At 37.2% G+C, this 14,144-nt stretch overlaps 2 protein-coding genes and 2 non-coding genes across 6 annotated transcripts; all 4 read right to left on the reverse strand.

Moving 5' to 3' along the window:
• Positions 1 to 1,470: 1,470 nt before the first annotated feature.
• LOC106129209 (uncharacterized) lies at positions 1,471 to 8,572 on the reverse strand. Of its 3 annotated transcripts, none has more exons than XM_013327702.2 (8): positions 8,547 to 8,572; positions 7,863 to 7,965; positions 6,724 to 6,850; positions 5,695 to 5,849; positions 3,973 to 4,104; positions 2,931 to 3,044; positions 2,539 to 2,637; positions 1,471 to 1,997 (listed from the first exon to the last, which is right to left on the reverse strand). In XM_013327702.2, exons 2-8 carry the CDS (start codon positions 7,953 to 7,955, stop codon positions 1,872 to 1,874), a joined length of 846 nt encoding a protein of 281 aa, XP_013183156.1. In that variant the 5' UTR covers positions 7,956 to 7,965; positions 8,547 to 8,572; the 3' UTR covers positions 1,471 to 1,871. The 3 variants fall into 3 exon arrangements, with proteins under 3 accessions (XP_013183156.1, XP_060809282.1, XP_060809283.1); XM_060953299.1 differs by having other exon boundaries at positions 8,520 to 8,572; XM_060953300.1 differs by having other exon boundaries at positions 1,855 to 2,008; positions 8,520 to 8,572.
• Positions 8,573 to 10,521: 1,949 nt separating this feature from the next.
• Positions 10,522 to 13,891, reverse strand: LOC106129219 (large ribosomal subunit protein eL32). The gene is made up of 3 exons (XM_013327714.2): positions 13,702 to 13,891; positions 12,374 to 12,483; positions 10,522 to 10,733 (listed from the first exon to the last, which is right to left on the reverse strand). Exons 1-3 carry the CDS (start codon positions 13,814 to 13,816, stop codon positions 10,554 to 10,556), a joined length of 405 nt encoding a protein of 134 aa, XP_013183168.1. The 5' UTR covers positions 13,817 to 13,891; the 3' UTR covers positions 10,522 to 10,553.
• LOC132903916 (small nucleolar RNA psi18S-841/snoR66) lies at positions 11,238 to 11,370 on the reverse strand. Its single transcript, XR_009657524.1, has one exon. It is a non-coding gene; the product is annotated as a small nucleolar RNA psi18S-841/snoR66 (small nucleolar RNA).
• On the reverse strand, positions 13,315 to 13,447 carry LOC132903915 (small nucleolar RNA psi18S-841/snoR66). The gene has a single exon (XR_009657523.1). It is a non-coding gene; the product is annotated as a small nucleolar RNA psi18S-841/snoR66 (small nucleolar RNA).
• Positions 13,892 to 14,144: the final 253 nt, after the last annotated feature.

Below are 14,144 nucleotides of genomic sequence, written 5' to 3' on the forward strand. Positions count from 1 at the left end.
GATTTAGGTAGTGATTCGTTTCGTTGCTGTAAATAAATTATATTAAGTTCTTCGTGCACATATTCCAATGCTTTTTCAATACTATCTGGGCGCATGCACCTTATTCGAGAACCAAGGGGCTCTTTAAGCCCGCGTACAAATGCTTGCATTGTTAATTTTTTATATAAATCTCGTTTAGCTTGAATAGTGGTTTCAAGAGTCTCGTGTAGGGTGACATACGTCATGATTGTACTGAACAAGGTCTGACACCGCTCATAAAGTTCCTGCGGTGTACCGTTACCCTGTGACTGTAATGATAGATCGTTATATAATGCGGTTTCGTCCCTCTGATCAGAGAAATTATTAATAAGTACTGTTCTAATTCCAATCCAATTATCCGGTATGCCATTCGAATTAATAGTTCGAGCGGCGGAGCCAGTTACCTTATTTAAGATGCCATTAATTAATGATAAATTATTTAACAAATGTTCTGGCCCTTCTCTTACATAAGTCATTACCAATTGATCGCATATTTTTATGAACCTAGTTAATATATTAGGGTTACCATCGAATTCCGGCACTACGCGGAGCGCCTTATAAATATTATCTGGTGTAGTAGTCATCGTTAAATCAGATTCTAAGTTACTTAAATCTCTATTCAAATCTACTGCACTACACCTCGACTGTTTAGAAGAAACAGTCTCGGGACCTACTTTTCTAGGGTGGAAAATCTTGATGATTTACCGGGACTTAGGGGACTAGGAAAGCAACACAACAGATCAATTCAGTGGTGTACTTACATATACATCTCGGTTTCTCTGAGCGTTATCGATGTCTGGATACCTCGGCACTGTTATCTTCTTACAGGATACCCGGTGAGGACTTGAAAGTCTATCAGCACAGCGATGACGACGGTTTCGATTTTGGAAAGTCTATTCGCGCACTAACCCGGGAATCCTACCGACTGCGCCAATTACGATAGCAGTTCCCGCAGGACTCAAAAAAAACCGAAATTAATTTATAACTAATTTATTTAAAGTAAAAGAATTACAATATAAATCTTATGAACTAACGTAGTGACGATCCGAAGTTAGGAATTCAAGTCGCCGGGCTGACGCAATGCACAGCCGATGTTCCAACGTGACTTCACGTGTTGCATAGTCAGCGGTTTACTTTAGGTGCATAGAAATATCACGTTGTTCTAGAATGTTCGATGTCTAGTCAGCATATTCCATTAGGGTTGCGTATATGACAAGCTAAGTCCCCAGCTATAATATTTACAATATGACATATCACAACAGCCGACATACCCCAATAAAGACAAAAAAAAGAGTAAACAGTTTCATGGTGTTTAATTAAAAATATACACTAATATAATTTATTTCGTTTTATCTACAGAATTACAGAAAATAGGAATCTTATTTTAGCAGTAACATGATTTATTTGCTACAGTAAATTATAATAAATATAGGTATAAAGATTTACAATATAGATTTATTTCTATATATGATAATGTGAAGGAAGATAGGTACCTACTTATATCGGGATTAAATTGAGTTAAAGAAACTGGAAGTATTTAATTAATGAGGGACGTTTCACATTGGTTATTTACCTCGCAAGTTTTAATGAGTCATTTGACAATGAAGTTAGTGCAACAAAATGGCACCCTGATGTACGATATTTCTCAATAATATTTTTAATAAAATATAGCAAGTAAAGAAGTAATAATATTTTTCAAAATCCTTGCAATAAAGGAAATTAACCGCTGAACACCTAGTTTAAGGTAGGTGCACGAGTCCAAATCGCAATTATCCATGTTTTTTTTTTAAATCATGTAACATTTCATAACTACATTTCTTTATAAAGTTCCTCAGGTGTAAAACAATGTTCTTTTAAGCGAATTTCGCGCAGGGCTTCCTCAGCGGCTGAAGTGGCATCCGTAGAGATGCGACGCAGCTCTTGGTGGTAGACAGCTCCTTCCTCAGTCGAATAATGTCGAGCTCAGCCTGCCTTTTACGCTGGAAATGCACTGGCAGATTATTTTCAAGCGGTGTAGTCTTTGCATTACTATCAAGAAAGACTTATAGATATGAGACCCGCGTACCAAAGTTAAGATTTATGGGTCTTAACTTTTCATAATAATTAGGTAATAATGTAAAAAACTTATACTAAAGTTACATTTGAGAATGCAGTGTACATGTTGAAAAGAAGATAGAAGCAGAATAAAAGCCCATACAAGGATGATGAGGCGACAGTTAATTATGTACCTACATAATTATATCGTAGTGACAACCCGTTAAAAATTATCGTCCTATGAAGAAGCCGGTGAGCACGATATTAGGTTGAGAAAGTCAGGATTTTACACGACTTCCGTGTGGTCTCCACAACGTTTGCAGAGGAGCTTATCTCATTCAGTTCATGGATACACATTCAGTTGCCTGAATGTGCAGGTTTCTTCACGATGTTTTCCCTCACCATGTATTTAATAACAAATTTACCTAATTGCTCTAAGAATTAAACTAATATATTTGTGTAGTGGAAGTATTGAGACCAAATTACCTTCATTTCGTTAGCAAGGCGAGCTTCAACTTGCGCCACTCGTTGCCTCAGCTCGGCGATGTCTCGCATCAGGCGAGCAGCTGCCAATTTGTTGTCAGCCTGTGAAATAAATGAATACTTAAAAAGATTCGCTAGGACATTGTGCCTCAAAATAAGAAGCATATGAGTCTTCCGTTGGTAAATTAAGAATTTTATACGGTTGAAGAGATTTTTAATTTTAAATGAAACTAATCTTTAAATAATTTAGGTTTTAAACGGCGACTATGGGAAAGCCTTATATACCTACTTCTAGGATTTTAGGCGATGTGCTAGCAACCTGTCACTATTTGAATCTCAATTCGAGCATTAAGTCAAATAGTTAAGTTGTAATTGGATTTGTTGGATATACTCACGATCCTGGACGGGGCGTTTTTAGCCACATTCCTGCTGACGATGCTCGGTAGATCAGCGACTGAGCATGGAGTGAAGATGTGGTCAGAGTTGAGCTTGGTCACGCCTTGGATTGCCTGTCATTTAAAGCAAAAGTTAACACAGCTTCTTGAATATTTGAAGGTGCTTTAGCACAATTACTTAACAGTTAGATAACTACCTTGTTAGTTATGGGATTATTTGTTCGCGATTGTGTTCATTACGCTATAACTATGTAATCTGTCTAAATACTTTAACAATAAATCATTATCATCCAATGAGTAGTTTGAAAATTAAAGTGAAATCACGTTAAATGATTATTTTGCTAGGCAGACGACTCTTATTTAACCCAGGGGAATGATAATAAGATAAATATTATTTTACTATTCATCTTACATACTAATATTACAAATGCGAAAGTTTAGACATTGGAATAACGTCATAATAAGTTATCCCAATTCAATTAGGCGGAGAAAGTCGGGGCCAACAGCTAGTAATTAGTAATCTACCGATCAACTTCGGGCGACAACACATTTTAATATGCATGTATGTTTGTAACGCCATAACTTTCGAAGTTTTAGTCTTATTTTTATAAAATTTAAAAGCTATGTAGGATGTGGTAATTTTTTTTCAAGTTATTAGTGCAACATAATTGGTTCAGTAATTTTTGAGACATTCATAATTTTGCAATACGTAAAAAAGTTCGCAAGGTCGCCGCGAACAACTATTTTAATAAATAGGTTTACTTACACTATATGCCGTGTGGTTTCCAGCACTTTGGAATAGAACCACTGCATATCTTTCCCATAGATGTCGTTAAAGTAGAATAAGAGATAGGCTGATATACTTGGAAATCCTTTGGATAGGCTAGCAACCTGTTACTATTTGAATCTAAATTCTATCATAAAGTCATACAGCTGAGCGTGGCCTCTCAGTCTTTTTAGGACTGTTGGCTCGGTCTATCCCGCAAGTGATATAGACGTGATTATGTGTATACATGTTGACTTGCACGCCGAATTATATTACCTGTGCCACTGCTGTCCTCGCATGTTGCATATGATGAGACTCCTCTCTCTCCAGATGTCTCTTCAGATGTTCTATCTCTGTCACGATGTTGAACTTTTCCCTCTCTAACCTTTGATTGGCTTGCTTTAGAGCCTGTTAGCATTTAAAAAACAAGTATTATTAGCAATGAGATTAGATTTAGAGATTTATGAATGTGAATGAAGCGTGGGAAGTATGCAGGGAACGTGGCAAGTGGGAAGATAGTCTAAAGAGGCGTGATTTTATGTATGTATGTATGTTATTTCCAGTGACTACAAGATCTATCTTATTGACCGATTTCTTCAAGAATTTTATCTTTCCTCTCAAATCTCTTTAGCTCTGAGTATTAATAAAAAGATTGTATTGAGAGAAAATAAGTTCCCCTGCCCCTAATTATCTTACAAGCACCGGTCCGACACTTCTTGTAATAACTCCGAAATAAATTCTTACTTAACGCTCTAATGTTCTATACTATAAATCATGTGTCACGCTCTGTCACTGGATTTCTTTAATCTGCTAAATTATACTATAATGAGGTATCAAGGTGTGTACTTTTATTAACACTAGCTTTCACCCGCAGCTTCGCTCGCGTGAGTTTAGCGCCATCTACAAAAAGCGACGAATTAAACGCCATTTACACCAAAAAAAAGAGAAAATAAGCACTACGTACAAGAAGCAATGAATTAAATGCCACTTAACTAAATAAAGCGACGAATTTTACGCTACCTACAAAAGAATACTGATTCTTCGCAAATCCCACGGGAACTATAGTTTTTACCGGGATGGTAGGTACTGTTACGGAGCGGGTCGGAATTGGGTTTTAAAAAAAAAACATACATACATACATACATATGGTCACGTCTATATCCCTTGCGGGTTAGACAGAGCCAACAGTCTTGAAAAGACTGAATAGCCACGTTCAGCTATTTGGGTTAATGATAGAGTTGAGATTCAAATGGTGACAGGTTGCTAGCCCATCGCCCAAAACAGAATCCCAAGTTTGTAAGCCTATCCCTTAGTCGCCTTTTACGACATCCATGGGAAAGAGATGGAGTGCTCCTATTCTTTTTTCTATTTGGTGCCGGGAACCACACGGCTAAAAAAAAAACTAATTAATTAAACTAGAAAAGAAAGTACATATATTGAATGATGAAGAAAATAGTGATTGCCCGACGGAAGTTCAATCCAAACTGAAAGTAATATAATTAAAATATCTGCGCTTCGGTTTCCTATTGCATTGACGTCAATGGAATAGGAAACTCAGCAGTTTTATTTTATATTTTAAATCATGTTATTTTCGATATAACAGTACCTACCCTTTGTTTATCTTCAGACTCTCTGCAATGCATAGTGGGTCTCAGGCTGGAAAAGGACATAGATTACATCCTGATAAAAAATTAAGTTCTCGTGGGATTTGCGACAAACCTGTATGTATTCAATTTTACCTACCGCTTGTGTTTGACGATAAATTCTCGAGTATAGATGGCGCTAAATTCGCGAGTGTAAAGCTCTATAATGGTACTGCATCAGGTGTCTTGTTGTCATATCTTCGATTTTTATACGTTAACAGAAAATGCTCATCAGGCTGAACAACTTTTGTTAAGACACAATTTCGATGTTTCTTATAGTTAAGCTGAGTTTTTATGATTCGATATCAGCTGTTCTAGATTCCAAAATAAATTATACAACGTAAAAAGAAGGTACCTTCATTTTCTCCTTCTTTTCGAAGTGACATTCTTCTATTCTTCTCTTGAGCTTCCTCTTCAGGTCTTCCAAGAGATTGGAGAGGGTCACTCTGTTGGACTCCAAGTCCGCACGTTGTTGGACAACCTGGTTAATGGCAGTTAGGAGTTTGATTCCTACAAAAATTACAGATTTATGTTGGTTAATATAATAAGTAACATGCAACCTCTTTTCTGTTTTATTCAGAATATGTCATAACTGGCCAGTAAGTTGTGTAACCATTTAAGTGTGCATTGGATTCTTTTTTGCAATGTGGATTCTTTTTTTCAATGTGGATTCTTTTTTGCAATGTTACTTTTAGTACATACCAAATTGTTATAAAACTATTTTATCAATAAGTTCAGCGGTTTATTACAGCGCATGTTTCAAGTTAAACCAAAGTGCAGTTTAACTGTTTTACTCATCCCCAGTTCATTTCCATATCCAAATTTTACTTTTTATGGAGTGCTTTAACGCCTTCAAAAGATCTGATACTTTTTTTTGCAACCTACACCGATGAAATTGTGTAGAAGTCTAAAATTAGTAGATATCTATGGCGCGAAAATATTTGAGCCTATCAGAGCGCGCCATTTGAATCCGCGAAACTGTGATGAGCGAGATAGCTGGAGATATCTTGTTATAAATTTAAAGTTTAATGTTCTTGTTATAAAGTTGATATTTTATTGATTTTTCATTCCGTTCGATTCGGCGATAGGTCCCGCTATGTGCGCGTCTATATCCCTTGTGCCGATTTTGATGAAACAAACTTTGAATGTTCTTCTGAGTTAAAACAAAGCAATTGGTGAAAGTTTCAAGTAAATCGGTTCAGTACTTTCGGAGATAATCGTGATCATACATACAGACAGACAAGTTAAAAAAAAATTTTTGCTTTCTATTATTCATCATTCTAAGTCCCTCTATCCATTTCAGTCAAAAATACTAAATGTACAGACAATATATTTTTACTGTTTTTATTATATGCATAGATTATTCGACCAGCGACTCTCTTACTTTGTTCATTGATCCTGAATCTATGGGCGGCCGGCTGGAAGTGGCATCCCTCAGGACTCGGAGCCCCCGAGTCGTCTCCGACGAAGTGAGAGCTAGTGTAGTTTGGCAAACTCGTTTCTGGAGAATCCTGTAAGGTTACACAGATTATATTCGATAGCCATAGACAATTTGAACACAGGCTTCAAATTGCGATTAAAATAGAGACAGGTTGCTAGCCCGTCGCCTAAAAAAAGAATCCTAAATTTACAAGCCTAATCCTTAGTGCCGGGTGGTTCCCGGCACCAATATAAAGAAAAAAAGGAACACTCCATCTCATTTCCTATGGATGTCGTAAGAGGCGACTAAGGGATAGGCTTTTAAACTTGGGATTCTTATTTTAGGCGATGGGGTAGCCACCTGTCACTATTATCAATATTATCTCAATATTATCATTAAGCCAAATAGCTGAACGTGGCCATTCAGTCTTTTCAAGACTGTTGGCTCTGTCTGCCCCGCAAGGGATATGGACGTGACTATATGTATGTATGTAATCCATATGAAAGAGATGAAGTGGTCTTATTTTTTTATTGCTTCCGGGAACTACACGGCAGCCGGGAAGCATACGGCATCAAAATTCTTTGTGTAGTTTTAAAGATCTAAGCATACATTCATAGTTACGGTAGTGCGCTAGTCTGTGACATCGGAGGTCCCGGATTCGAATCCCAGGACATGATAAGAAATGAACTGTTTCTAATGGATCTTGGATGTTTACCTAAACATACATATGTATGATCACGTCAACGAGTATATCTCACGTGGGGTAGACAGAGCCAACAGTCTAGAAAAGACTGAATGGTCACGTTCAGCTATTTGGCTTAATGATAGAATTGAGATTCAAATAGTGACAGGTTTCTAGCCCATCGCCTAAAGAAGAATCCCAAGTTTGTAAGCCTATCCCTTAGTCGCCTTTTACGACATCCATGGGAAAGGGATGGAGTGGTCCTATTCTTTTTTCTATTACACTACATTTAAGTATTTCTGGAAACATAAGTAGTATCGTTGAGTTAGTATCTCGTAACACAACACAAGTCTCGAATTTACTTCGAGGGTAACACTCTGCCTGATTTACCCCATAAGTAGGTAGTTATATATTTATTTACCATTGACTTGTACTTCGGCAGGTCATCGCTGGTGAACCTCACGCTGTGGTTCCGTGGTATCTTGGAGCCAGGGTGCAGAATCTTGAGAGACATTGTGGCTGATCTGAGGAAACAGTGACAAGTTCAAAAAAAATATTCATTATTATAGGACATTTCAACATCACTTAATAATTTATATCTTTTGATTTCACAACAATGGTGGCCGTTTAAAATAAATTACTAAAAACTAAGTTTACCTACTTACTGCTGCTTACAAAGCGTCAGTGCAGAAGAAGCGGTAACAAACTGCACTGCAGCATTCACTTCAATAACGTCAACTTAACAATTATCCAAACTTGGAATAGAAACCTGTCACTATTTGAATCTCAATTCTATCATTAAGCCAAACAGCTGATGGGGGCCTATCTGTCTTTTCAAGACTATTAGCTCTGTCTACCGCGCAAGGGATATAGACGTGATTTTATGTATGTTTGTCTTGACGAAAGGATTTAACTACATTTTTATAGCGAGAGAAGCCGCGGCAGCTAGTATAAATACCTAATAAATTTATACAAATAAAAATCACTAAGTTACACAATAAAATTTAACTTTTAATAAAACTCTTTAAAAAATATATTATATTAGCATTTTTACAATAAGCCTTAAAAAAAACATTACCTGAACATTATCGTTGATAAAACTTACTTGAATACGACTTAGTGATGTCAGATTTGCAATGAATTTACGTATTTTGTTGGCTAGACGATGTCGGTCGGTCGTTTATCTACAGGATGATGTGAACTTTCTAGTTATATTACTCATTGGTATATACATACACATATATAATCACGTCTATATCCCTTCCGGGGTGGACAGAGCAAGCAGTCTTGAAAAGACTGAAATGCAGCGTTCAACTGTACGGCTCAATGACGGAATTGAGCTTCAAATAGTGACAGGTTGTTAGTCCATCACCTACAAGAAGAATTCCAAGTTTACCTATAAGTCTTTCCCTTAGTCGCCTTTTACGACATCCGTGTAAAAGTTATGGAGTGTTCCAACTCCAAAGTGCTGGGAACCACACGGCATTTACCTGTACCTTCTATAGATCTAAGATTTTAAGATATATTGATTCATAAGTGTACTACTTAGAACATGTTTCAGAAATTAATTAACAAAAAAAGAAACACCCTGTTAATGACTAACAAGCCGTACTTGGTACGGTCGTGTATCGTAAAAAATATTATCATACCGCCGGAGCATTTTGCCAATGATCTGCCATTTTGAATGGCATTATGCAGTAACGAGCAGGAGTTTATAACATAGTGGTGTTATGGTGGAGTCGGGCAGGCATCTTATTTTAACTGTGGAATTCTTTTTATGGCATTAAAGGCCTTAGTCTTTTTAAGACTAAGGCCTTTAATGTTGGCTCTGCCTACTGTGATTGTGTGTATGTATGCAATATATAATAGGTAATATAATTAAGATTCAAATAGTGACAGGTGGTAAGCTCAACGCCTAAAAGAAGAATCCCAAGTTTAGATTAGCCTATCCCTTAGTCGCCTTTTACGACATCCGTGGAAAGAGATGGTGTGGCCCTAATATTTTTGTGTGTATTGGTGTTGGGAACCACACATAAGTACATCAAAACGATACCAATTTGATCATAGTACCTACGTGTGTTCGTCTCAAACCAAATGACCAACCGTATTTTAACAGAGAAGTATTTTTTCAAATGAGTACCTACCTATGCGAACTGCTCCATTCTAACATAATGCCGACCATTTGCGACATTCAAAGTTTAGTAGTTTGCGTCACGCGATGTGAAATGCGGACACGCACGGCGTCGTGCGGATCGCAACGATGATGGAGTACCAAATATTAGGTCATCAGTAGTTTATTGGAGTCTATACATACATACATAAAATCACGCCTCTTTCCCGGAGGGGTAGGCAGAGACTACCTCTTTCCACTTGCCACGATCTCTGCATACCTACGAAGCTAGTAGATGAGATAAAAGGCGCATTTTCAGTGCTGTGAGCAAGAACCAAAGTCCCGTTAGCAAATACCTATATATACATTCATTCAATCACGTCTATATCATTTACGGGGTAGACAGGGCCAATAGTCTTGAAAAACCTAATACGCCACGTTCAGCTGTTCCGTTTCTGAAAAATCCCACTTAAAAGAATTAACGCTAACTAATTTTTACTGGGATGAAAGGCACCCTATATCTATTGTGATATTCCAAGATTAATTCAGTAGATAACCCGTCAAAAACAAACTTACTCCCTCATTTTGTATAATAAGTTGGGATAAGACAATGACTGCAAGCAGGTTGACTAAGCAGATATACTGAGTGTAGGGGGAAAGGTCGGAAGGCCTAGACGAACGTATCTTGATCAAATCCTGGCGAAGAGTCAGGTCAAGAGTACCCGAAACCGCCGAGCTTGCATGAAGAGAGTTACGAATGTAGATGAAGCGTAGGAAGTATGCAGAGATCATGGCTAGTGGAAAGATGTAGTCTGTGCCTACCCCTCCGGGAAAGAGGCGTGATTTTATGTATGTATGTATGTATTAATTCTAAGTGTCCCTCTATCCATTTCAGTCAAAAATACTAAATGTACAGACAAAATATTTTTTATAACTACATAGGTAGGTAGTATAGGTACAGATAATAAAACCAGCAACATTTTTTTACACTTTATTATAAACTTATTCATTCTCCTGACTGCGCAGTCTCGCGGCAGCATTGGTCACTTTGATGCTGAGCTGCTGGGCGCGCTCCACGATTGTCTTCCGCTTCTTTGAGGAGACGCCGTGCGCGATCTCCGCGCAGTACTTCCTGTTCTGCATCATCAGGATTTCCAGTTCACGAACATTGTGGACGAGGACCTGGAAAAGTCATCAATCATCATATAATCATCAATATGTTTTATATAACTTTTGTGTAAAAAAAATAACCGTCTCCTATCAATATCCTCCTTTTGTGAAGTCGGTTAAATTTAAAAAACCTTAAAACTTTCCTTGAAACCGCATCAGAATCGGCCTAGCGAAACGCGAAATAATCGCCGACAAACATACTACAGGTCAAATTGAGAACCATCAATTTTTTTTAAGGCGGTAAAAACAGAAAAAGAGTATATCAAGATATCTTGCATGTTACTTTACGACGCGGTAACATACTTACACAATAATCACGTCTACATCCCTTGCGGGGTAGACATCACGTTTAGATGTATGTTTGTTAATGTAATAGTGACAGGTTATCCCATCGCCTACAAGAGGTATCCCAAGTTTATTAGACTATCCCTTTGTCGCCTTTTACGACATCCATGTGGTTCTAAAGTGATCCGGAAACACACGGCACTAATGAAGTCACAGACAAAGAGCTGGTATTAAATGTGCATGCCAATATGACCAAATAGCTACATACATCAGCTGTTTGGAATAGGGTTCGGCAGATTTATTGTTGCAAGGTTACAAATTGTTATTATCATATTGAATTATGTTAACACAGAGTGCCCTTGCTTGTGTGAAGTCATAAAATATGACCACGGCCAGCTCTTTAATATACATATAATAACATATACATACATATAATCACGTTAATATCCCTTGCGGGTAGACAGAGCCAACAGTCTTGTAAAGACTGATAGGCCACGTTCAGCTATTTGGCTTTAAGATAGAATTGAGATTCAAATAGTGACAGGTTGCTAGCCCATCGCCTCAAAAGAATCCCAAGTATGTAAGCCTATCCCTTAGTCACCTTTTACGACATCCATAGGAAAGAGATGTGGTGGTCCCATTTTTTTTTGTATTGGTGCCGGGAATCAAACGTCGACGTCGTAAAAGGAGAATAGGGGAATTTGCTGGTGATCCAGTGCAAGCTCACATGCTGGTCTGGTACATAACATGTAAAAAAACCGCCTTCAATCCATATCTTCCTTTTAAGAAGTAGGTTAAATTTCTAAAGTTCTTCCTACAAGTGTAACAAAAACACTTTTTCACAATCTTGTGGACAAACATACATACAGGTCAAACTGAGAAACACCTTTTTTTTGTGTGGGTTAAACTTATGGTGTGATAGAAAAGGCTTAAAAACTTCAAGGGCTATTTCTGAATTTCACATTTATGTTTCAGTTGGCCAGCTAAATGTGACCTTTTGAATCTTGGCTCCCTCTACCCATAAAAGGGAAATACGTGATTATATATAATTTTCTTTCTTCCTTCTAGATTATTGAGGTACAAATGTGATTATATGTTTTTCTTACTTCCTTCTAGATTATTGAGGTAGAAATGGTAGGAAAGTTGATAGTTCACCTTGTAGTTTAACCAACCAGTATATTATTATTATGTAAAATGGTAGTTTTGAGGTTCTTTATCTTTTATTTTTTAAATGCTTTATATATTACTTTGTGATATTTATTTGATAATTTCAAACTAACACAGTAACTTTTACTAACACAGACTTCAGAGTTCATGTTATCTGTACGTGTAACTTTATCAAATAAAGATTTATTTATTATTATTACCTTGCGGAAACCGTTGGGCAGCATGTGACGGGTCTTCTTGTTGGATCCGTACCCGATACTCGGCATCAAGTACTGGCCCTTGAAACGCCTGCGCACTCTGTTGTCAATACCTGGAAAAATTTCATGGCAGACAGACATTAAGTAAAGTGGAAACAATAATACCCAACAATCCGTGGCAAGTAAACAAAGGTCAAGAGTACCCGAAACCGTCGAGCTTGCATGAAGAGGGTTATGAATGTGGACGAAGCGTAGGAAGTATGCAGAGATTGTGGTAAGTGGAAAGAGGTAGTCTCTGCCTACCCCTCCGGGAGAGAGGCGTGATTTTATGTATGTATGTATCGTGGCAAGTACAGTGTGGTCATTTTGGACTAAAACGAGGATGAGACAAGACTCCTTGAAGATCTGAAAATCTGGTGTTACATTCTGACTGACCCACCAGACCAATTTCTAGTCATTCAACAGTCTAGATTAACTGCTCCTTCAGTCAATTGTTTTAAGAATCGGCTAGACAAACTTTAAAAATCTCCAAGCATCAAAAATCACATGCGTCAGCTTAATGAGCTGCTAGTGTGTTTAAAGTATATAATAATAAGATCCAACTAGAACTTGTCCAATCAGAAAGAAAATGATGTCTATATCCCTTGTGGGTAGACAGAGTCAGCAGTCTTGATAGACTGACAGGCCGCATTCAGCTGTTAGCCTTAATGATAGAATAGTGACAGGTTGCTAGCCTGTCGCCTAAAAACGAAGAATCCCGAGCTTGTATAAGTTAATCCTCTCCCTTAGTCGCCTTTTGCGATAGCCACGAGAAAGATACGGAGTGGTTCTTTTTTGAAGTGCCGGAAACCACACGGCATTCGCGCAAAAACCAAAGGATTTTTTTTTGTTATTTTGTACATAAATAACGTCCATTTTAAGATTTTGATATTGAATGAAAGAAGGTAGTGTGTCTGTCACTATGACCAAATGACCATTTTGCAGGCTATCAGGAATAGGATTTGACAGACTTTTTTTTAGCAAAGTAACAAATTGTAATTATTCCATTAAAAAAGAATAACACAGAGTGCCTTTGCATTAAATAAAAATGCTAAGATGGGATAATTTATAACTTTGGTGAAAAATTTATAGAGACAACGAATAAGACAAACATAACCTCTGAGAAGTTTATAAATGTGATCATTTTATCATTTATTTATCGATTTAATTGGTATTTTATTCCGAACCAAACATTGAATTACACATAAATGCAGGTTTTGAAAATTATTTATTCCTAAAACTGGAAGGAAAAGAAAAGTAAGAAGGCATGGAATGTATGCAGCGATTCTTACCTCTCGGTTTACGCCAGTTTCGCTTGAGTTTATCATAGCGATCCGATTGATGGCGGATAAACCTTTTCGTCCTCTTTTTGACGATTTTGGGCCTATATACTGGTCTGATAGCCATTTTGATTGTTTCTTGTTGAAACGCGGCGGTGAACCACGCGGTGACACGGCCGCACGAAAAGGAAAGAAGAATAGACAAACAAGGCCATTTCTAGAGTAACTGTCAAGTCTCATTGCCAAAATGTCAAAGAATTATTTGAGAATAGTGTTGTACACTTCAAAAGTGAACTCAGAATCTATTTATTAATTCTATTGTCATTAGTAATTTTAAAGTTAAAAAAGTAGAAACATTACTTTTAAAATTTTACTCACTAGTGGTGGCCTTTATTATCTTATCAAATTCATTTTATATTAAAAACTTAAATAAATAATTTCTTTCTTTTATTATC

The sequence above is a fragment of the Amyelois transitella genome, chromosome 31 (assembly GCF_032362555.1).
Source record: "Amyelois transitella isolate CPQ chromosome 31, ilAmyTran1.1, whole genome shotgun sequence".
NCBI classification, from domain to species: domain Eukaryota; kingdom Metazoa; phylum Arthropoda; class Insecta; order Lepidoptera; family Pyralidae; genus Amyelois; species Amyelois transitella.